This window comes from Thunnus thynnus, chromosome 5 (genome assembly GCF_963924715.1).
Source record: "Thunnus thynnus chromosome 5, fThuThy2.1, whole genome shotgun sequence".
In the NCBI taxonomy this organism is placed as follows: domain Eukaryota; kingdom Metazoa; phylum Chordata; class Actinopteri; order Scombriformes; family Scombridae; genus Thunnus; species Thunnus thynnus.
The window spans coordinates 6,862,740-6,888,606 of NC_089521.1; the positions used below are offsets into that span (position 1 = coordinate 6,862,740).

Consider the following 25,867-nt stretch of genomic DNA (forward strand, 5'->3'; position numbering starts at 1 on the left):
CCAGCTTCAACAGTCTAAACAGTCATGCAGGTGAATTCACCTACTTGTGCACAATTATTCTGAAAGTTCAGATTTCTTAAAATTCTTCCAAACTTCAGAATCAGCAGGATGTTTGTCTGCATTACTGAACTGTGCACATGCCAACATGTAAATGGGAGGGTATTCAAACATCAGGTTCACATCAAGTGCAGTTATAAAGGTCTCCGGGGCCAGACAGTACAGTGGTTAATGTAGGAAACATGATCCTCCTGAAACAGACACCACAGCGTGCAGTTATCCACAACCAGGAAAAGGATGAACCTGAGGACCCACAACAGGACTGAAAGCCACCCAGGCTGCACATCTGCCTGAGTGGACATTTACAAAGCCACCCTCCAAGGAAAACCTTGTATTGTATCCTCTAAAAGTTAACCATGCCATTTTCATTTTCATCTTAGAACACTGCCTTTTGGCAGTAATATTTTTTATAGGAACTGTTACATGACCCATCCACCTGGTCAGTGTAGGAGGAAACAGACATGTAAAACTTTGTTAGTAGAGGGAAGACCCGCTGTCATGCAAGCAAACCACATCAAATGAAATAAAACCACAACGCCTGGTACAAAACCCAATTTGAAAGGATTTATAAAGACAAAGTCCAGATCGGGGCTTAAATGCGCTTTTCCAAATGCTTCATATACTTGAGGAGTTACTGATGACTGAGACAGGTGCATGTTTCTGAGTTGCTGTCCTCAACATCTTCCTGTAAACTATTACAATGGGTGGTGCTGGTGTAGCTGCTTATTTTACTTACTGTCATAAGTTAAGCTTCAAAAACCTCAATAACACCTGAAATGTATAGAAGCATTTAGAAAGCCAATCAAAGGTCTCCATATCTGCAAGAACCAGAGTAGAGCGTGACCCCAACATCCTGCAGTACACACACAGACACACTACAAGAGAGGCTGTTAGTTTGATTCTGTGGAAATTTGCAAATACCGGGTGGCGTGTGGACTGGTTAAAAGGGTAGAGGAGGAGAAGAGAAGAAATGATGGGGAAGGAGGGGAAGATGAGTTCATCCATCAAGTCTCCCTACGTGTACAGTCTGTCCTCCATTGTGCATCCGGGCGTCAGAGCCACACAGGCTCGGGTTTGAGTCGCCTAACCCGACCTGAAGGCTGTGGCCCTGAGCTGGGCTGCCTCTGGCCTCCCCCTGCTGGGCCTCCCTCTCCTCCAGGGCCCGTTTCTCCTGGATACGTGTGCTGATCTCCTCCTGAAACTTGCACATCTGCTCCTGGAGCTCACTGATGAGATTTACCACACACTGGGAGGGACGGGACGATGGAGTACGGCAGACAAATGACGGACGGTGGAAGAGGTAAAATTGGTGAGATGAGGAGAAGAAAAGAGGATTGAATGAAAGTCATTTCCGAGGAGAGGAGAGGAGAGGAGAGGAGAGTCAGACATGATCTTAATTTAATCTAGTCAATACTTGGGAATTCCTGTTTCCATTTATCCATCACAGTCGACTGTTACTGAGGAAAACATCACAGAATCGCCCAAAAAAAATGTAACAAACTGAGAACCAAATTAATTTTAAAACATAGTGCAGAGGAAGCATTGTAACTGTGTAATGAAGAACTTGAGGTTGGAGGAATCCTAAAAATGTTCCTGATTAAGGAAAGAAAACATTACATTCACAGATACAAATGACCCACAACCAAACTGTATCACACCACTAAGGATCCCTATGGTCACTTACATACATATAAAAATACTCTTTTCATGAGAGATAAGAAAACTATCCAATGTTTTATCCTACTTTTATAAAATGAGTCACTGTTGGGGCAGTGGGAGTGTGTAAGACAGATGCAGCCTCAGGGCAGATGTAGGCGAGGCATCATGCCTCACTGTCTCACATTGTTGAATTAGTGTAAGAAACAGATATGTGCTTGAATATTCAACTGAACACACACACACACACACACACACACAGAGTACAAATCTTTCTGCCCCATTTTTCTTTTGATGCCATGTGAGGACTGACAGGAAAAGAGCAATGTATTAACTTCCAAGTTATTCTGGGGTCACTGGAGAAAGCGGACAGTCCAGTAGAGTTTGGAAAGAAGAGATGAGGCAAAAACCTCATCTAACATGGGGGGTGGTGGGTTGGGGTCGGGTTGGGTTATTTGGACTGACTGCACTCTTAAGGGGGCCCTGTGACTAAATTGAATGAATTGGGCTTCACAACACATAAAAAGAAAAAATAATAATATTCTCTTTTTTCTTAATGTCAAAGTCAAAAGGTCAGACACTGAAAGGCAAACTGCCACAAGTCCAGTTCTGATCCATGACACATCTTGTTCTGATATAACTCAACACATCTGCAACATTATTAGTCTGATGCACTCATTGTTGTCATGTTTCTACAGCCCACATCCCAGAGATCACCTGTCAATTAAACATTACACATGATACACATGTGCTTACTTTGATGCTTGCTGATGAATGTAAATCCTTTATTCAATCTCCTTTAAGCTCTGTTTTGGTTTCAACCAACTCCTGAGTCCCTTTGGCTGCTAAATGCTCCATTAGGGTCACCAGCTAGTTGCTATCTTTGTTTGTCTTTGCTGCTGAACAGTGGTTTAATCAGCCTTTAGCTGAATACAACTTCCTGCTGCAGCTGAAAACGGTTCTGAGCAGAACTTGATAGCAAACATTAAAACCAAAACAATGAGCTGACAGATATAAAGCTCTGTAGAGCTGAGGGGAACTGCAGAGTCAGGTGATAATTCTTTGTTGGTTCATCACTATGAGCAACATCTTTTACAAACAGGTAGTTATTTAATTCATAAAAACATTTATTACATTAACAACATTTATAGTATAGCAGCTTTAATGTAAAGATAACAGCAGAAAAAGAGGCAGCAGCAACAAGCTCTAGTAGTTTCTCTTCAAAGCTTTCTCTTCACATCTTGTGGGCATGTGACTTTTTATTTCTGAGGACATGCACAACCAACACTCAAAAAAATGCAGCATATATAAGGTAACCATCATGTGGCATATGAATGTGTAGTTAAAAGCGAGTACATCAGTGCTCTACTGTGATGTCTTTTTTTATTAGATTTTCTGTAGATTAAGTTTGAGTTTTTGTAGGTTGCTCTCTTTTTTCTTTTCATCTGAAGTGCCCTTAAAACACGGTTATTAAGAATAAAGAAAAAATACTTAAAAAAAGACTATACAGAATTTTTCACAGGACAAAGTTTTCAGTCACAGACTCTTAATCGATAAACTTTGTTAAAAAGTACAGCACAATATCTAACAGAAATGATGTGATCCTTCTTTCAGTGGACCATTACAGGCTCTCAAACCTCGATGTAATAGCTCCACCCTTAGCATCAGAGTTATTATAAGATGTTTGAACTCAAGCCAAGTCTGGTCACAGCAGAAACAGGGCCATGACCCGGAATTTAGACCAACACACAGACAAAGAGAGCAAGACAGGAAGAGAAGATAAGACAGAGCTGATGGAGAGGATCAAAAACAACAGAAATTCAGGTAGATAGAACAACACATACAGAAAGACAGACAGGAGGGAGCTGACATCTGAGTTGATGACTTGACTGACAACACTGTTATCTTGTAATTTCAACCTTTTCACAGCCAGTTATATAAACTGAAAAATGCATGATCATCAAACTAAAAGCCTCTTTCTTGAAGAGTTGATGTTTTAGTAACTCAAGGTTTTCATCTGACAGCAGTGAGTTTGTGTGTGGTGCTGGTGTGGTTTCCAGAAGTGAAAGTGTTTGGCCCCCAGGAATGCTCAGAATGGATGCCTACCATTCCTCCTGCCAACCAACCGGAGCCTCGCAGCTGTTACAAACCACACACACACACACACACACACACACTCATTTCCTGACAAAAATGTAGACTGGTGTCAGCTGCCATCACAATGTGACCAAAGCAAAATTCCAGCACTGTACATCGGATATGTTGGATTTGGGTGTGTACGCGTGTGTATATGATCAGATGCAGTATCTCTTTACTGCACTAACCAAGCATCAACTTGTCAATGTTAAAACAGCTCTGTTAGACACCACAGAGGCAGATCTGATGGTAAGATCTCAGTGCTGAAGCCTTAAGCTCAGAGAATCAGCCTTGTGATCCCATAACTGGCTGGAAACTCACACTGTTCTTTCTTTCCTAACAAACTGCTACTGAAGTGCCCCCGAGCCTGGCATGCGACTGTTTATATACTTAATACCTGTCACAGTTGGACTATGAAAGGAAAACATGCAGACGTCTCTCTAAGAAAAACACAAGACATATGAATACGTATGATTATGAGATGAATAAATGATCATCAAGCCGCATGCTTTCAAATTATTGTAGTTTTCCTTGCAACACAAACTTCAAAGTAGAACTGAGGGTACTATTTGGTAATATACTGTATCTGATACGCCCCTGTATCAATGAATACTTTAGTCAGGATAAGAGACAGTGAAAGACGAATGTCTGCTGGCATTGCACACTGTCTCGTTTTTAGGAATAATTACAGTTTATTATAACATGGGCCTTATTTTTGTAATTTTGATCATTCTTGTTGGTAATAACACTGTACTCACTGAGTTAACTCCTGAGATGTGGGAACTTGGCTACACTGACTGAGGTTTTAAACAAACATCTAGGTTAGTCAAACTTATTTGGAAGAGAAAATAAAGTCAAACAGTAAAACCACTGCCTTAATCATCCATCACATTTTACAGACCAAAGCTCCTGGTTCAACTTTGACCTACCATACTAACTATCTTGCATATACTGTTTTTCTGTGCAATAAGGGATTATTACTAATATTTCAAGTGTGCTGATGTTGAGTTTTATCTATTTGTGGTTCACATAAACTGCCAAATCAGTTTGAAACCTGTCTGATCATCTGAACACTTTGTTGTAGAGATGTAGCCGTTTTCCTAGAAATGACTTTGGTGAGTACAGTGTTACTCTAACCAATAGAAATGATGAACAAAACAAAATACTAAGTCTACAGCCATGCTAGCAGCTCTGTGAGGCTGTACTTAGGCACAGCGGTGCTTAGGGCTAATTGCTATCATCAGCATGCTAACATGCTCACAATGACAATTTTAACATTCTGATGTTTAGCAGGTAATATTTACCACAGTTACCATCTTAGTTTAGCTAATGACCATGCTAATATTTGCTAATTAGCATTAAACACAAAATAGAGCTGAGTCCAAGTTGGACAAAATACATTTTTAACCTGATAATGACACTAGATGAGAAGTTAATGGATCACCATGGTTATTACAATTCATCCTGAGGGGAACATGGATGTCTGATCCTAATTTCATTCAAATCCATCCGATAGTTGTTGCGATATTTCAGTCTGGACCAAAGTGGTGGACCAAAGTTTTAATAAACTGTAAGTATCCTTTAATCAGTCACTGTTCTTCCGAGTGCTTCATTAGTGATTTCACAGTGTCAAAACACCACAGCACATATACTGTACTGTTTAAAATCATGGCTTCCTGCAGGGGGCAGGATATTCCATATGAGTTGTGTACAGGAGGCAGAAATGTTACAAGAAAAGTCAGTTCACATGATGGTTTTCTGACAAAGGCAGACATCACTGACAGTTACATCCTGCAGGATTTGTGGCATGAATGCCCTGCATGTTCACTTTGTGTGTGTGTGCCTTGCAGGACAGAAAACAATATTTCCACAGCACACCCTGTCGTTTTTCATCTTAACATCTGTCTGTCACTGTCTCTCATCTTGTCCCTCTGTTGCTTTTCTTCTTTTTCTCTCCACCTTCAGTCCTCTCCGACCCACACACACACAGACACACAGACACAGACACACACACACGCACACGGCCAAACCACAAGAGCAGCTTCAGTATCTTGCGGTGCCAGTGGGGAGCAGCTGGGTGTCACAATGAACAAAGTCCACACAAAGAAACTAGTGAAGACAAGCAAAGACTGCTCAACTAGAATTGGGTAATGCAATGTTTGTTGGTGTATGTGTGTGTGCACATGTATTCAGGTACAGTGGTAATGTGTCTGTGTTTCGACATTCAAACATCCCACTACAAAAAGTGATGTTTGCTTTAGCTGGTGATATGGCATAAACCTAGGTCCTACCCAATCTTTAATAGTGGACAGACAGGTGTCAGGTCTTTTAGGACTTATTCATTTCAGTTGTTTCTGATATTTCACCTGCTTTGCAATGCTCGCTTACAGTTTGATGTCAGCTGTCTGTGTGGCAAGCCGTCTGCAGGGTGTTGTTGAAACTGTCTGCAGAGACCAGTTGATGTGTCGTGGCTTGTTTCAGAGCCTCAACACTGAAGCTTGTTTCTCATCCAGACACATTTAATTATTACCTCTGCCAGTGAAGCTGGATGGGGGGCATGTTTTCAATGTTTGTCTGTTTAGTATCTGGGTGACAGATTTGGCTGAAATATGGTGTTTGGGGACAACCATTCATCAACTGATTGGACGTTACTGGATGATTTGAACTTCAGCCATGACAAATACGATGTGCTAATGAGCTCGTGGGAAAGCTTAACGTCTTGTTGGTTGATTTAGTGAGAAAACCAAACCTGAAAGACAACAAATGAATCATTTAGGACTGTAGCATTGGAAGTTGGAGAACTGTTCAGTGTTGGCAGAGGTTTAACTAACACTAGAGCTTGTACTGCAAGCTGAAACCATTTTCCTGGTGTAACACAGAATCAAAAGTTTGAACTTGTTTAAACTGTAAATTGAATAAGGAGTTGGGAGTAGCTATTATTTTTATGGATGGCAATGTTGGTCCGTCGAACGGTTGGTTGGTCCATCACTCTGGTCCAGACTATTAGATGGATTGTTATGAAATTTTGTACAGACGTTCATGGTCCCCAGAGTATGACTTGTAATAACATGGATATCCTCACTTTTCATCTATTTCTATCATCAGGTCACCTGCAAAATTCATGACATTCCCATCAGCCTCAGCTGTACTTTGTGTTTAGTGATAATTAGCAAATATTAATATGCTAACATGCTAAACCAACACTGAATATGGTAATCATTATTACCTACTAAGCATAAACATACTGGCATTATCATTGTGAGCATCTTAGCATACTCATGTGAGCATTTAGCTCAAGTATAACCTCACAGAACCGCTAGCATGGCTGTAAACTCTTAATCTTGTCTTAATTGTCCTGGATATTACTTTTTGTTCATCTCTGTAGCGGTAAGGATTGTCAGTTGCTTGGTCAGTTAGTTGGGTTGGTCCATCCAACACTTTTGTCCAGATCAATTTAGTACATTAACTAATAGGCAGCTGCTATGGATAGTCAGCCTTCAGCTGCCAGTGGGGCTGTAGAGTTCCAGTCATGTTTCCCTGTAATAATAAGACCCATGTATTTTCAAAAAGCTCATTACACTACAAACCTGATATAAGAAAGTTTAAACATTTTCAGTTTTCCATCATTCCAATATCATTCAGAATGTGTTGATAGTTAAATGCAATCTATTCTTGTTGCTATTGTACAGTGTAAGTGTTTCGACACAGTCCATGCCCCGGGTGAATTAGCTGTCACCTCCATGTTGACCCGCTGACAACTCTGAAGCTGATGACAGATCTGTGAACAGGCCCGGTTCATATCAAACACACATTCCACCAATCAACATCCTCATTAGTGAGATGTGCCAGCAGCTAACAGGTGACATCACACAAACAGTAATTAAGGGGAATTCAGTAGTATGAGTGTCAGCAGTGCTTGTTAGCATGAGCAATTACCTGGTGGAAGATACAAACAAAAGAGCACCACCTCGAGAAACTCAAACTTTAACCATACAAAAGTACCAGGAACAGTGTTTCATTTTCAACACAGTGCAAAAACACCATGGCAAGACAAGACAAGAAGTTAAAAAAGTTAGAAAGTAGATCTAGCAGATAGATGACTTAAGCCAGGAAAATCTAGATATTTTGTGTACCACACAATCATCTCAATCAGTGTCCTCTTCCCAAAAGCTTAAAGGGGACAGTTCTGTGTCTGAGAAACCATCTATTTTGGTTGGAGTTGTGGTGGATTACTGTGCCCACAGCAGTCAGTGGTTGTTGTAAGTTGTAACTATTCCCTTCAGCTGAGAAACAGTAAAAACACTGAAAACAGATAAACAGCTGACATACATCCTTATACAGCAAGTCTGAGAGTCGGCCTCATGTGTCCATAAATAAACCCTGATGATGATGGAATGTGATTGTTTTCCTTTAGCTTGCAGACAGTGAAGACAAGAGAAATATGCCAATAGTCCCTTTTTCAACATGTATGTCATTTTATGTTTGGTATGCAGTGTTTCCCCTAGGCTGACTGTTGTTTTTTATTTTGGGGGGTGAGGGGTCGGGGGGGTGGGAGTAGAGATGGTGTTCCGCTGCAGAATGAATATAGGGGAAACACTGGTACGAATAAAGCTTGGCTTATTATGTCTTGTTTCAACAATAATGAAAGAAACATCGGCATTATATTTTATTATACTGCATTTTGCAAAAATGCAAGCAAAACGCAGACTGAATAACTTTGACATATATGTGACAGTGTTAGCAGCATTGTTTGATCCACTGAGGGATAAAGGAACAAAGACCTAAGCAGTGTTTTAATATTTGTGTCATTTACAAGTGGCATTTATAAACCTACCTAAACTTAGCTTACCTGTGTTATTACTCGAGAAAGAGTTTAGTTTAGATTTTTTCTATGACTGCAAAATGTTAGTTTGTTATAAGATCATCTAACAAACTAACATCAAGAACACAACACAGCATTAGGTGTGGGTCATGTACAGTGTGTAACATTCAATCATTATTATTAATGATATATAATGTGATACAGAACATTCTATGTGAAGTTAACTGAGAAACTGTTAAAATAACAATAATAATAAATAATAAAATAACCAGATAGGAATGTCTGTTCTGGCAAAATTTAATACCTGATAAATCAAGATATGATATATTAATGTTAAAATCTTGTAAATCCAATATTGCAATAAAACCGTCATGTTCATTGATTTGCAGCACTTCACACAGTGGCCTAATATGACCACATATGTTAAAGGAAGAGTAAGCACTATAAACTGTATAAAAATCTCTGAACAAATTTCTATCGTCTCATATTAGAAACGATTAAATTGCCCTATGCAGCATTAAACTAATGTGTGTTATATGATAATCCGGACACCTGTAGAAAAATCAATGGCATATATGCATACACAGTAAGTGGAAACTTTTCATTGAGGCAAATGCAGCAGGGATCTTTGCATGTAGCACATTAAATACAAGCATGATTCAAGTTGCTAATCCTTAGATAAAAGACACAGCACTTCTGCTCTTGTTGAATGAGTCTAGCAGCGCACAGTGAAACACACAAACACACACGTCTGTTGACTCTCCATACCTCGGCTTTGTTCTGCTTTGTGTCCGTGGGATCTTGCGGGTGTGTGATGGTGTGTGTCTCCTCCATGCTGACCAGCTTCAGTTTGAGGTACGACACCTCGTCCATTAGATCCAACTTCTGGGTCTCCAGAGAGGTCCTGCTCATCAGCTCCTGAAAAAAACACACACATATACACTATAGGTCACACACAGGAAAAAGGCACAAAAATAAACAAATGTCGAATACACACAGAAATGAATTAAAAAACATACAGCTACCAGAGAGCAGGATAGTGAGAGTTCAGCATGCTACTCCACTCAGTACAATGTTCTTCCCACACTGACAGAACAGGCTAGGCTGGGGGCCCAGACCCCACAAAGCTAAATATACACACACACACACACAGACACACACAGACACACACAGAGGCAGATTCTATTAATATATCCCTGTGCTTCTTTGGTATGGGAGAGAGTTAAAGAAACTCTGTCTAAAAAAGAGAGAGAGGACATGCAAGCCACTGGACATGAGGAGTGTGTGTCTGTGAGTGTGTGTGTTCTCTGACTCACACAAAACATACATTTCTTTGCCAGCTCTCAGTGTGTCTTTTGCTTTCGTTTCCTCATCTAAACCATTTCTAATCCCACTTCCTCTTTTCTAAACTAAAACTTAAACTTGCCTTGGATTGTTTTTTTTAAGACTCTGACAACCATTGTCTCGCTCCGCACTCGCTGAGATAAAACAGGTCAGAGGCAAATGGAAAAGAAAATGAGCCTCTGAACAGTTCGCCCACTAGTTTGATAAACCAGGTCTGAAGCTTAGGGCCTGACCCTTCCCTCACAGTTGTCATTTTATACCAGAAAATAATCACAGTCCATTAATCCAACTAAAAGAAATACATAAATTCACATGGTATGTTATGAAAAGAGAAATCTGTCAGTAAATTTTAAAAACATAACTTGTTTCCAATAGTTTTACACTGAAATATCATGAGACAAGTGACCAAATCAAGTTCATGTCAATGAAATCAAGGAAAGTTCCTAAACAGGTTGATCTTTAATGGACAAAAATGATTTGATCTCATTTTTTTTTAAAGAAAACTGAAAATTTGTGAGCCAACAGCAGACTATCTTATTAAGATGGTATGCAACTTGCAGAATCTTTTTGAATAATATAGTGCTGTTGTGCAATACATTGTGAGATGTCGCAATGCATTTGAGACAGAGTGTCTGGAACAAATGAAAACATTAAGAGGATCATTAGTGCTTGTGTATGTTACAGTCAGGCTTTTCATGTGTATTTGTTCCCCCAAAAATAATAAATAGTTTAGTAATGCACTACCATAAAGTTGGGGACACGATGAGAAAGAGATCTGTCTAAAATCTGTAGTTTCCAAGTCTGAGTCACTTGAGTTGTTTTCTCAGACATGACAAATCTTCCTGAGTGCAACAGTTTTCACAAGAAGCAGATCTCATCATGATGACTAAATTGTACACAAAATAAGGGTCCATGTTCTTTCACTGAAGTCTGACCAGATATTTATAAATACTATACTAATAGATTTCTGAAAGCTGTAATCTTTTTTTTTTTTTTTTAATTATAATGGGTCATATCCCATGTACACTACCTGTCCAGCACCAAACAGCAAACAGACCAAGTTAGCAGCTAGTTGGTGAACATAGTGGAGCATTTAGCGTCTAAAGAGCCAGATATTTCTCTGAGGAGTTTGTGGATACCAGAGCAGAAAGGAAATGAATACTGGACCTACATTCATCATTCATCAGGTGGACAGAAATAGCTGTTGAAAAATGAATGCTAATGTTGCTCTGCACCTGCTGGATGTATGATTAAGCAACTGTTTGCAAACACTTAACCATATCAACTTTATAAAGTGATACTGTAATATGTCAGTGTTGTGTTTACAGCCAGTCATGCTGCCACCAAATAGCTAAAAAATTCAATTAATTAATACTGCTCTAAGAAAAAGACACCATGGAATTCAAAGGTTATGGACATGATATACTCATTACCACACAAAGATCAAACACAACATTAAAGATTAAATAAAAATGTCATTAAAATAAGATTTGTACATGCTTATATTTGTTCAAACATATTATTAATACATTTTAAGTCTTTAACCCTTTGTAATTTTCACCTTTCTCTCGAGTGTGGATGCCAACATTAAACACATTAGAGACAACTGTATTTGACCACAGAGGGATGCCGTACCCTCCAAATGGAAAGATCACATGGTAAACAAATTATGTCAACACCACAGCCACAGACAGACAGCTAAAACCCCATAATCACTCCAAGCTCAGCAGCAACACACACACACACACACACATACACACATAGTCACACTCACACCCACACATAGAAATCTGCTTAGTTATGGCAGCTGACTGTCAGTTTGCAATCTAACACCAGTGTCACTTACAGCAGGATAAGCCGCAGTCTTTAGAGGTAATTTATCAGAACTCTCTGGTCGTGGCTCACAGCTCAGCTGCCTGACATTTGCTTTCCCTTAATTATGTGGAGCAGCACGTGACAAATTATCATCCTCTCTACAGCGTTTCTAGATCTCTTTCAAGAGGTTGCACTTCTATCCAAAACTCACCTGTTTTAAATATGAGTAACATTGGAGAACTCAGATCCTGACTTACAGCGTTTAGTATCTGAAGAATGTCATTTCAAAAGGAAATATCTACAATTTAAATGACACTCAGATTTAGAAATCAGAAACAGAAGGTGCAATGATCTCCATTACTGACACCTAAATCAAAGTGTTCTCACCAGCTAGATTTGCATGTTTTACACCAATAATTGCAAATCATACACTTTACATTCTTTCTGACCATTTTCTGAAATGAACCTTTAGTTCCCTCCGGTGTCCTGTCTTGTCTCTAGTTTGAAATTTTGCTGTAAAAATAAACATGAAACTAATATTTGCTTGAGATTGGTAATCCTTGACAGTAAAGCAGTATTCATTGGTTTTTAGAGCACTTGATGTATATCTATATCTGTAGCTATCCTATACATGTATGTATAGTGAATATACTGTATACACATTTGATTGTAATGCATAAGTGGGATTCCTTTACAGTAGTTTAGCCTACTGTAGCATACTGCATTACAGCACTTCTGATTTATTTCTATAAACTGGAAGGTTGCACTATCCACGTAGTAAAGATGTGTCATTCTTTTTATTGTATTGGACTCTTGGTTTATGGGTTTTTAGGTCACTGTGTTATGAGTTGACACAGTTTTCTCAATGGGAGACATATGTCAGTTTTATGGTTTAAGAGTCAATCCTGAGATTTGTATTGTTTCGGTTGCATTTGATGCATTTTGGAGATTAACTGTTGTGCTGAGCTTCATGTAGGTAAAGAGTTGTGTGTGAAGAGTTTCTAAAAAGGTGAACTCAGTGTAGAGAAATGTGTGTAACCAATAATAAAAAAAAACAGTAAAAGGTTGCTATGGTTTGATTTTGGCCAAACTGGAAATGGTCTCCATTAATGTAAAGTGCGCTCGTATACTCGATGATGTAGTCATACATAATGATGTCTATACATCAGAAAAGATAATGAATGTTGACAAAAGCTCCATATGGGCTCGTGTGTGTGTGTGTGTGTGTGCATATGTTGTGTATTATTAAGGACGTTATGTCACCACATTACTGTAAACCATATAACTAAAATGTCTAATACTGTAACTTCGGTGTCTGAATAAAGACGCAGTAGGGCATGCAGTCACAGTATGACTACATGTGTGGGAGGATCCCCTCTAGCATGAGAACATTGTACTGTGTGTGTGTGTGTGTGTGTGTGTGTGTGTGTGTGTGTGTGTGTGTGTGCTGACTAAGGACTATTTCTTATTAGATTAGCTGAGGTTCCCACAGCAAGTAGCAGCCCTGTGGCACTGACAAATAATGTTACATGGCTGGATGGACTCTCTCTGTGTCTTTATCTCTTTCTGTCTTTCTTTTTCTCTCCTTCTCCCTCACTCACACACTCACACACACACAAGTTTGAACAGCTATCCTTGTTAGGACACTGCATTGACTTCCATTAATTGTGGACAGCCCAACCCAAACCTTAACCTCAATTCACACCTTACCCCTAACTTTAACCACAACCTCAGAAATGACGTTTTGCCTCATTAGGACCAGCCTTTGGTTCCCATGAGGACTAATGGTCCTGACAAGGCAGCTGTTTATACCGGAAACAGCCCCGGAGAGGCAACGAAAACACACACACACACACAATAAAGTGAGATTGACACAGACAAACGACATACTACAGCTAGAGCAGTCACCTTTTAAATCCTTCAAACTTGCTCTCTAATTGTATGTTGAGGAGATCTCAGAGACACAAATTTGGGAGATGATAAATACTCAAAAGAACGACACAATACAACACAACAGACACACAGACCCAAAGAACTGTTATCTTTCTCCACACTCCACCTTTATCTCTCTCAGAAAACATCTCCTATCACATTAGCTATTTGACCAGTAGTCATTAACTGTGAAATGGGATCATGTCACACACACACACACACACACACACACACACACACACACACACACACACACACACACTAACCAGGACAACAGCTGCAGATCAATGCAGCTGAATACAATAAAACCTCCCAACTAACAATCACCACTCATGAGGCATTGTAAAGAAGATCTAGGGCAGCAGCAGGTGGAGATAAGTTGCATACCACCGAAACAACTGTGGCTGCAATACCTGTCGCTTTTATTAACTTTAAAGTTAAGTGCTTACATGTTACTATAACAGCAACATGGCACAAATTCTGTTAATTACAGCTGACAGAGATGAAGAAAAGCTAAGGAAGCCCAAGAAGAAGAAAGAGCTCTGTTTGATTCCTTTAATTTTCATTTAATTATTTAGTGATTACTGGATTCTAAAGCTGTCTAGATGAAGATCAGAACATCACAGCCCTAGTGGGGTATTTATTTTGGGGCTGTGGCCTTTTTACCCTCGGTGTTGACAACGCAGAGGACAAAGAGCCTGTTGACGCGTCTAAACAGAGGGTTGATTCTGTGATATTGTGAGTTATGGTCTTGTTGTGTCCAGCCTGGCAGAGCTCATGAGTTTGCCTCATTTGTGACGTCAAGCACAACAACTGGAACAACTTGAAGAAATTGAATGTTTCACACTAAATTCTTCATACTGGTTAAAGAGGAGCAGTGTGACCTGCAGTGGTGTTGATTTACTAACAGAAAAGAGAAAGTCTCCCCAAGACAATCTCAATTCAACCACTACAGATCATTTTCAGCTACAAGAAGAATCCGAGTGTGCTAAACAAAGAGCACTTGTGTGTGTGAGGGAAAACTATGTACATTTTCATGGTGAAGCGACGTTACAGTGGAGGGTTAGAGCGACTTTAATCTATATTGGTGAGGATCGAAAACAGCTAAAAGCAGAGTGAAACATCAGGTGACATAACTCCACATGAATGTTGCTCTATGTCTGCTCGATGTGTAAATAGGCAGCTGTTTGCTGACATGTTCGCCATATAAACTTTAGAAGGTGACAATCTGTCCATGCTATGTTGACAGCTTATATTTTGACAGCGTATAAGTGGCTAAAAAAAAAAACAGTCATTACAGGTTTAAAGATTTCATTTTCAAATAATAATTACAATGACAAACAGCTTCATTCACCCACCTGCAACTCAGACACACCTTCCAGCAATGATTTGCTTATCAGTCGTCAAAGTGAACTATCCCTCAATTATCTGTTATATGTTCAGTTTTTTTGTAACTGTCAGACAGGTGGGTAAGCAGGCTCACACGCTGTAAAACCCTTTTAAACATGCTTGTCCTAGAGGGTTACAGAAGTACATCAACCTGATATGACCAGCAGGGCTTGCTTGACTTTTCATCAAATGTTATCTTTGCTCAATTCAGTTAGTCTCATATATCAGCTTCTGAATCATATTAAGGGATGCTTCTTTCTTTGCTCTGATGGAAGCAAATCTCTGTTTTCTATCAATGCGTGTACGGTAGACTTTTTACCTCAGGTCCAATAACAACTGACTGAACCAAAAACAGACTGTTTTACAAAGCAAATATTAGAGTTTTAAACCAACTGAGTATGAGATAACAGTGGTAGCAGTGCAGTCCAAAAAGGTCACCTTCAAACTCAGTTTGTTACAAGAGTAAACTTTGTCTAATCTAATAAAATCAGAGGAAACACAGTAATGTGCTTTGACCTGTAAAGTCTACTTGTTCTTGTTGCTTTGCATTAAACCCACCACATGACTGAACTGGTGATGAGTCAGAGGGGGTCAACAGTATAAAGTCAAGCTGGAATGCTCTCCATGAAACACTGCACCACTCCTTTATTTATTCATTTACAGTACCAACCTCACTTCTACTACTATTCCACCGCTCTTTTATGTGGACATCCTGTTTGACAGCTGGCAAAAATGATTGGCATGCTGATGCCATTTGTTGGGTTGAGTCCCTTGAAATGTGCTCAAATGTGCTTTTTAAGTTAATTATTATTTTTTTGATTATTTTAATAAGTAATTAATATGGTTAAGTTGTTAAAATGTTTGTCAAATTGAACTTAACAGAAGACTCACTGGCAGAATAGTCACAATACTGGACCCTGATTGGACAATACACTCTAATCAGCTCTAATGGAACAGTACATTACTGTGTGTAACCCAAATATTGTGTTACACTCTGGTTCAGTAAATCAGTGGTCAACTTTTCTGTTTACACTTTCCATCATTTGAGTTTTTGACCACTAGTAGAGCTATAAAGCAATGTTATGTATCCTTGTTTTGTGCACGCGAAACAACACACATGCATACTGGATGCACGCGGGCGAAGCAACACATTCCTGCAAATTGTTTCATACTATTCCACTGACACAGCAATGCACCATGAAGGCAGGGAAGAAGATACAAGCAATTAAGGTTTCAAAATATTTCAACTGCTTTACAAATGTTTTAGGAGGAAGGAAATGCATTTAACATGTTTGTTAGACTTTAGGGATACACACAATGTGTTGTGGTGAGTAACACTCCTCAGGGCATCTTTAATTAAAGAACATGAAGTCACTATGCCAAGCTGAAAATACACTCCAACTAGGGATGCCCTCTAATAGTCGACCAAACTGTTAGTTGATGAGAAGAGTCTTACTTGACTAAGTTTTCATTGGTCGGTTAGTCGCAGGAAAAAAAAACAAAAAAACAACCCTCAAACTCCATTCGGGAGCTACGCCTTGTCATTAAGACTAGGTCAAAACCTTGTATATGGCTGGACCATGTATGAAACACTAGAGGGCTTTTCATTTGAAACGATGGATACAGATAAGTGGCAACACCCAGCTGAGGCGCGTAATGAAGTTACATCATTCAGCCGACCAATGGCATAACTTCATCACTCAGTCAGCCAGGGACAGACATACGCATATTGGCTGCAGTCCAGCCAAAAAGTTATTAGACTGTCGGGCAGGAAATCATCCAAAGTGTAGAATAATTTCGAGCAGGTAAAGGACAACCTCAAGAAGGTGACATACAAACTCTGCATGCAATGATTTGCTTATCATTCGTCGCCCTCAAACATGACTTATCATCTGAAACACGTAAGCAGCCTGACGTTAGCCACCTAGCATGGCGTTAGAAGGTCATAAGTTGTGTGATGTTATACTGTGTTGAAATAAATTAACAAAATGTTCAGTCTCAGTTAGCATTGTCATTAACAGGCGGCTCACTTCATACGTGCGCTTTTAAAATTTATATTATAAAGGCTCATTATTACGGTTTTGTATTTCTCTGTAATATAACAAAGAGTTAACATTGTTACTTATAACATTCTTTCTCAGCCCTGGAACTCAAACCATTTTCCAATGCCCCAAAAATATATATATTTAAATCATTAGATTAATATCATAAACATGTGATGACTAGTTGACGAGGAAAATCTTTGGCCGGGGGCAGCCCTAACTCCAACATAGTAACATGTAGTAACAGCAGCACAAATTATCCACCTGGAGGCTTGTAAATTATCTCTCAGCCATTTGATTAAACAGAACATTTCACATAATGTATTTTTTGTACAAACTGTTTCTGTGTCACAGTCACTGCATAGTCACATTTTTTCATGCGTGTATGTGAGATCGTGTGCGTTACCTGTTGCAGCATCTCCTCAGTGGAGGCCAGTTTCTGTCGGTGTTCCTCCAGAGAGCTTTCTAGATCTCTGATCTTCTCTCCCTGGGCCTCCACCTGGTCGGTAAGAACGCTCACCTAATGGGTGACACATTCATACTCTGTTATGACACACAGTAAGAGATTCAGTAACAGATTCAGAAACATTGACAGAATGAAACCTAAAGCAGGATGTACACTAATGTTGTTGCAGAGGGTGACTTACACACATATTCATGCAGTAACAGAAAAAACAGATAAAAGACTTAATACCAGCACTCCCATGTATCCTTCTCCTCCTTTCACTCCACACACAAGCACACATCCATCCCGGCATACCTCATATCCAAAACAACACACATTTACTCAGCAGTCTGTCACTCGGGAATGCGTTGCACATTTACTATAATCTCGCTGACAACACTTTCACCTCCTGCCAAACACACACACACACATACACACACACACACACACACACAACTCTCCTGTTCTCCTGAACTATGCCAAATCCCTCTGACAGCAGCTGATTCTCTGTCACTTCAGCTTCTCTGTTTTTTTTTACCCCTGCAGCCATGTCCTGTTTCGCAGCACTCTGGCAAAAAAAAGAATCTCCTGCAAAGTTTCTGGCTCAGGATGCATCAAAATCCAGTAAACAAAGACAACAAGGACTCCGTTTTGTTACAAAGAGGTGGCAAGTAAATGTTCTGTTGGTCTGTGGATGTTGCTATGCTTCCTCAAATGTCAAACGACAAGTAAGTGGGTGAATGAATGAACAAGTGTGTGAATGAGTTACATCTAGGATCCTGTCTTTGTTTAGCACCTGAAATCATCTACCTGACACTGTAACATAAGTCTACTCTCCTATCACAAGTTTACATTTTGATATCAGCAAGTCAAAGTAAGCAACTAAAACACAAGTCATGACTTTGATGTAATAAACTTTTAATGTTGAGGAAACATTGAGGAAAGTTGTTACAAACTCAGTCTTACCTCTGCTCTGCTCCGCTGCTGAGCCACACACACGCACACACACAAATGGAGGTGAAAGTTCCCTTCTAGGCTATAGGAAAGTCAGTTACTGAACAGAGAGTGTGCATGCTAACACACACAAAGACACACTGAAGCAAGACGACACCTCACACAAATAGTCCTGAAGGAGAGACAGGTGGAGGGAAAGTAAACCAAAGAACCACAGAGGGGATGACCTGTCAACAACCAACCAACCATGTAAGCCCAGTCACCTTGGATATCAACCAATCACAGCCGACGTCACAGGAAGAATGTGTAACGACAAGGTGTGTGTGTGTGTGAGTGAGTGAGTGAGTGGTGGTGAGAAATGAACTTTATGAACCAGAGCCGTCCGGGCGGGTGGTGCACTTTACCTCAACATTAAAAAATGATCCGCTTACATGGGGAGTGCACAAAACAAACACACACATACAGGTGAAAATAGCCTGAGGAGCAGTTTGAAAACTACCGTTTAAGCAGGAGGAATGTAAAGACAGATTGTGTATCTGTATGAACCAGCTATTAAAGAGCAGGGAGAAGCTGTTGACATCACGTCGTGCAGAGATCTATAATCTTCTGCTTTACCACAGTAGTGCTGATGTTGATGGTTACTGTAAAAGCCGTCAGTAATCACATGCTCAGACAGTTGAAGCTGAAGGTGTCCGGGCATGTTTTGTTATGAAATAACATGAAATATCTAAAGAATCAGGATTACAGACCAGAAACTAAGATGTTTTTCCAGTGTGGCACCAATCCTTCCAGACAAATCCCTGGATCATTTACTTATGGTAGAGATTGAAACGATTATGTCAAAACAAAACAAAGTAGGATTATAATTATGTTTCTCTTTAATTGTGTTATTGGCTTTTTTGTACATTTTAACAAAAGTAAGAATGAATGTCTCACTGAATCTCATGCAGACAACGTGTTATATAAGAATAAGCCATGTTGCTTCTGTATGTTTAGGAAGTTGTTGAAAATAGTATTTTGATGTAGATTAAACACACACACACAGACACACACACTTCTTACCTGTAGCACCAGAGACTCTTTGTCTCCCTCTAGGCGGAGCAGTCGTTCTTGGTAGGTTTCATTGTTGGCTGGAGAACACAGGTTCACCTGGACAAACACACGGAGCAGAAACACACAGGTTAACAAGCAGGTTAAGGATGAAGGGCGGCGTCTGTGATGACCTCTAGGACTACTTCCAAAATGTCCATATCACAACTGAGCTCATGTTCATAGAGGTAAACCAACTGAACATCACTACTTTCCCCTGAACCTTGTTCTTCATAGGTGGATAAATGAGCTTGACTAGATTACTGATAATTTAACACAATCCTGGATTCATGCGTTTTTTACACCTGGCTTTAGAACAACAGTTCTAGTTAACCTCCAACTGTTGTCACAGCAACAAGTTCTTCAGCCAGATCCTGCAAAAGTGTCGACTCATTCACAGTTAGATAAATAATGACTTTTCAAGTTGAACTCCAAACATTCAATTCATTTTCAACTCCTTTCATTATGGACACCAAGTTAAAAACACGTAAAATATTCAGAAATGATAAAGATTTGTTGGTGTGACTATAATGCTTTCATGTTCACAAAAAGAGTAAAATATTCATAGATGATAAAAAACAAAACAAAATTAGTTCACTTAAAAACAGCAAATCTAGATTTCGTTTAAGATACTGTAAGCAAAATAAATATACCCAACTGAATGTTTCTGACTGTTATTAGACCAATGAAACCACAAAACATGGTTGTTGATTATGACATTGTGATAATAATAAGGAATACATTCTAGTCCATTTCATAAAAAATAAGGAAATGATGTAAGTACGACTGATTAGTATCATCTACCTCAGCTGTGTTTGAAGTTATCTGGATGAACAGGATCATTTTAGCTGGTTAACATTCCTAAATGTTGTCTGCAGCTTTAAATAACAACTGTCATTTTGATGATATCTTTCTTTTTTTTGTTTATTTTTACGTCTTATCAAACTCTGCAAAAACTACTGACAAGTCTATCAAGTCATGAGTCACACACACTGTGGGAGATAGAGTGAATATGCTGTTATTGTAATTGTTAAATAAATAAAAAAGAGTTCCAATATTGCAGGTTTCTGTTTTGCATTGATGGCAGGTTAAGAATTTTAAAAAGTAAGAAGTGAAGTGGCATCTATAATCCACTCCCACCACTTCATGTCCAGGATTGGTCTAGGCATGACTGATAAAAGCGTTGTTCTAAGGGTTTATTTCTCACAAAGCACATGATACAGAGTTACGAAAGATCATCTGACTCATCTGACTCCCATATATCTAGAAATAGCACAACATCTTAAATAAACAGATATGGATATTTTTCCTTTTTAGTAGTCAGCCAAGCAGGAGAAAATGTGTGTGTCAAACTGTCTAGAAATAGAAATACTTTCTAATATGTATTTAAGCAAACACTGTGAAGTGGCTTTTTCCTTTTGGTCAGAGGCTCTTTTGCCAGTTATGTAGTCCATAGCTATTAAGGTTGTGGCTGAATTATGTGTTCCGCAACCGAGGAAGTAAAAATGAAAATCAAGCAGAACTATTTTAAATGATGTAAGGCTTAAATGATTTAGTCTGTAGAGTTTCCATGTCTTTCTAAAGAGTCAGATTATCCTGTCTTTGAGTGTCTGTGTCCAGGGCTGCTGACTCCTTGACTTCTCAGCCTGCAGCTGCTGTTGACAGGGAAATTCAGAAAGAGAGGAAAACATTACCCAGCTAGAAACGTGGATATGATAAGGTGACGGTTTCTGCTTCTCTCAGCTTCAGAGCAGTCGCTTCATATACAAACGTATCAGCTAGTAGTGCTCAGTTTCATTATAACTACGTTTATCAAGATTATAAAAATCTGCAAGCTGGAGATATGATACATGTTAGCCTTTGTTATGAAGAAGAGTATCAAGACACTGATCAATATTTTTATATTAACAATGGATAAAATGACAAATGTAGATTGTGAAAGGGGCCACAAAGAGAGAATTATCACCCAACTCTGCAGTTTCTCTAAATCTACAGAGCATTTTAGCATCTTTCAGCTCGCTGTTGGTTCACTTTCACCACTCTGATCAACCTTGTTTTTAGCCCCAACAAGCAGCTGTTTTCATCAAAAGAGTTCTGATAAACCCACTGTATGCTAGCTGTTCAGCACCAAATGGAAAACAGAAAAAAGTCAGCAACTATCTTGTGAACATAGCGAAGAATTTAATTCTTAAAGAACAGTAAGGAGCACTGAAGACTTGAACCAAAACAGAGCTAAGAGGATTTTAGACTTACATTCATCAGATGGACATAAACACAACTCCATATAAATGCTAATGTTGTTTTGTTTCTGCTAAATGTTTAATTAGGCAACTGTTTGCCATAACTGACTTTATAAAGTGATAATATGTCAGTGTTGTGTTTGCAGCCAAAAAACAAATCACTACTGCTTTAAACTCTTCTGTAAAGAGAAAAAAAGAATAAAAAACATGAACAGTAGGATTAACAGGAGATACAGATTTAAAGAAAATTAGTAAATTAGTACTAATGACATAATTGGTATGAAAATGTAATTACTAATCATCTCAACCATTACTTGTTTAGAGCAATCAATACTAAAAATGAGAGAAACATGAATTCCTACAGTCCACTCCACAGCTGTCCAACTATGGCCAAAATACACTGTCTAAAACAGTCTGACAGTCCAGAAAAGGATATAAAAGCAGCCTAAAATATGTCTAAGTAAGTAAGTAGAAATGTACAGCTGATGCAATTGCAACAGTAAGTGGCCCTTCCTCTTGTTACGTTGATGACCCAGTTTTGAGAGGAGGAATGTAAACATCTGCATTCTAGGCTTTAAATTGAAACTGTTATCTGGAGCTAACAATGTACACTGAGTGCAATGGAATTAGCTTCTGTTCCTTGACCACCAACAGTGCCACCCAAAAATAAGCAGTGCAAAGGTTAGTAACATTAGTAGGTCATATTTGACCATATGACTAAATTACATCTAAAAGAAAAGGTACAGACAATCCAGGTGATTCTTAAGCCTTACAACATGTCAATATGAAACATGTACATGCACAAAAGACACATTAAGTATTAACCTTGCAGAACCCCAACAAAAGACCCTAAAATCAGCATGTAATCCTTGATGATCTGTCTGCAGCTGAGGTCAGTGAGTTCAGAGGATGCATACAGACTGAGCCACCAGACAATGACCATATGGACACATTAAACCTATTAGCATACTGTAAACTAAACAGACAGACAAGAAAGCAGAGGGGGGAGAGAGAAAGAAAGTGCAAGATCAAGAGAGAGTAAAATGATATTGAAAACTATATTTCGACCAACCGTCACCACAGGTACCACCAGGAATAAGGAGGTCTCCCCTGCTGTCTAATATTTATTTTTACAATTACATTGCAGTATGACTTTTAGTTTTTGTCACTCCAGCGGGAGAAATCAGGAACTATTTGATATGTGCTATAATCAAAGATATTCCCATCAGACCGGTGAGAAGCAGGGCCATTTCAGAGGGTTGGCACAGTGCTTTAAGGGGCTGATAAAGGAAACCAGGCCATGCTGTTTCTATCTGTCTGTCATCACCTGTTGGGTTGTGTGAGAATAGAGGGAAGTAGACAAAGAGGGAGGGAGGGCAAGGATTTGGGGGCAGAGTTAGGTTGCTCATGTTATCGCTTTTGTGGATATTCTAGTCAAGACTGATGGAAATACAATCAGTAAGTACACCTCTCTGCAGCAGACTGAATATTAGAGGCTGTATATAAGAGGAGGAGCAATAGTTAAAGGTGTACCCAACAATAGTACCATTGTATACTACTAATTTATCGCAACTAAAGCCATCTGCATGAATGATGCAACTGGGTTGAGTTTTTGCTGTTTGCACATGTCTTGAGAGCTGTGCAGTGTTCTGGGCATTTAGAATAAAAGCTGTGGCCAGGGTAGAGGGAGGGACTCCTAATGACATGCAGTTTATGATGCCAGTGCCTAAGAATGCATGACAACATGCAGGACACCACCTACTTTTTAATGATTCTCAAAAAAGTGCTTTATATAACAGTTACTGTACATACATAATATGTACAATATGTACTGTAACTGGAGTTAAGGTCAAAGCCTGTTGGTCATGTTTTACAATTTTTCAAGTCTGTCCTAAAACAATAGTCAGGTGCTCAAATGAACATTGTCATCATTCCTCCTGTTCATACTGACCATTAGAAGATTCCCTCATAATGGGACAAAATCCACAGTCCTCCTTCTATGCAAAAATGTATTTAAAAGTTTATTTGAAGTTCATATTTAGTTTCAGTCGTCCTAAAGGGTCAAATCCAGTAGATATCTTTCAACGTTACGGTCTTTTGAATGCTAAATTCCCTCCTTGTGTTACTATACTTCCACTGCAGCTGAACAGGAAAACACTGTCCGTTGAGACACAAGTAGGGAATTTTTATATTAAAAAAAAGACCATAACTGTGGAAAACATCCACTGTATTTGACTAACTCATATTGCTAAATGCAGGGTGTCACCTATCCTTTAAACCCTAAAACTCATTTTAAAGTCCTTACAAAGGAACTTGCAACCGCTTTGTAAGACTGACAGTATTGTCTACAGTAATATCATTTCTCTGCATACAAACCCTAATTTTCCTATTTTGAGTAAAAACACTGACCAAGCTGCCTTGCAGCATGGAAAAACATTTTCCCTTGTTGCTCTTAAATTCATTGTCGAGTGTTGATTCGATTTGGTCATGGAGCATGCGTAACACATTAGCTTAGGTAGTCTCTTGTCACACTGCTGCGTTTCTAAATCCAATTTAAAGGCTGGTCCAATTCAATTTTAAGTTTGCACAGCTTGACAATCAACAATCCAAGTCAGTTTGGAGAGTGTATGTGAAGGTGAGTCCTTGGCATTCAGGATGTATTTTCATTTACTTTATGTGCAGTCTGAGGTTAGATTTAAGTATATTTAATCTTGATAGCATTAAGCATCCACTAAACATACTTAATCACGCAATACATAGCAAGAAACACGGATAAAAATAGCTGTTTATTGATATGGAACGCACCAAACCATCATGAAAACCACAGGATAAACATGGCAGGTTCTGTGCAGCGGCTGGTAGCTGGTTTTAGCATGTTACTGTAATAACTGGGCCTTCTGTCTGACAGGAAGTAAAGGTGAAACCACTGCTCTCACACACTGTTTTGTCAGCTGACACATTTCCCTAAATAGATAATTAACACGTTTGGTGTATCCGAGGTTAGAGTTGGAGTCCCCTTTGATGCAGATTGGAATCCTTTTGTATTTTTGAGACCCATTGCAAGATGAATCAACTACTTTGACGCAATATTTATGCAATGCACTTTTCACACAATGTTGGACTAGTGTTCAAAGTCCAGAATTTATGCCTGAACTAGAGAAACTGAAGAAACAGTTCATAGACCGTTTTCACAGCAGACGTGTTGATTTGTAACAGTAACGCAGGTGTTACTAATATCATTAACGATGACTCTGTTCCTTTCAACTGTCTCAGTAAGACGTGACAGTGTGACAGTGAGCCAGCATGAACAATACCAAGACCCTGAAACTGAAGCAGCTAAATGGAATTCAGCCAATCATTCGTTTTATTATTTCCACCTGTGACATGACAGAATGTTTTCAGAGAAAAAGTCCTACAGCATTGAACATCAATTTGTTTATGTGACCCTTGAAACATTGGTTATGTTGCTGAAAATAAAAAAAAATCTTACAATTGTGATATTGATTCCAACCATATCACCCAAATCTACAGCACATGATCTCTCACATCTCTCAGATACACAACTTACACACACACACACACACACTTGGCTTGCATACCATGTTATTACACATTGTGTCTCTTAACGGTTAGTGTAGCAGTAGAAATGGTCACAACCATAAAATAAATCAGACTCAAACATGTCAACTTCACTCGATCTGCTGATCTGCTGTGTCCGTACTTTGAGTATGAGCGGTTTAGAAATAGCATGATATGTTGTTTTCCGAGCTTGACTGATTAGATATCAGAGAAACAGAAATCAGCAGAGTAACTACCCACAATGTAGCATGACTGATGACAAAAAATGGAAGAAAATCTGTAAATATCTGTAAACTCTGTATTACCGACTGAAAGAAGCCAATTAAAGAGACAAAGAGCGCCACCTGCAGAAATTCAAACTCTATCT

The 25,867-nt window shown here is 39.1% G+C and overlaps 1 protein-coding gene across 2 annotated transcripts in view; it reads right to left on the reverse strand.

The window, feature by feature from the left end:
• Positions 1-25,867, reverse strand: part of ppfibp2b (PPFIA binding protein 2b) — an 85,942-nt gene that overhangs the window by 25,354 nt on the left and 34,721 nt on the right. For both annotated transcript variants that reach the window (XM_067588915.1, XM_067588916.1), the window contains exons 4-7: positions 19,655-19,741; positions 17,600-17,713; positions 9,440-9,589; positions 1,076-1,303 (exon numbers count right to left, since the gene is read on the reverse strand). In XM_067588915.1, coding sequence (XP_067445016.1) covers positions 1,076-1,303; positions 9,440-9,589; positions 17,600-17,713; positions 19,655-19,741 — 579 coding nt within the window. The remainder of the gene's footprint in view (positions 1-1,075; positions 1,304-9,439; positions 9,590-17,599; positions 17,714-19,654; positions 19,742-25,867) is intronic.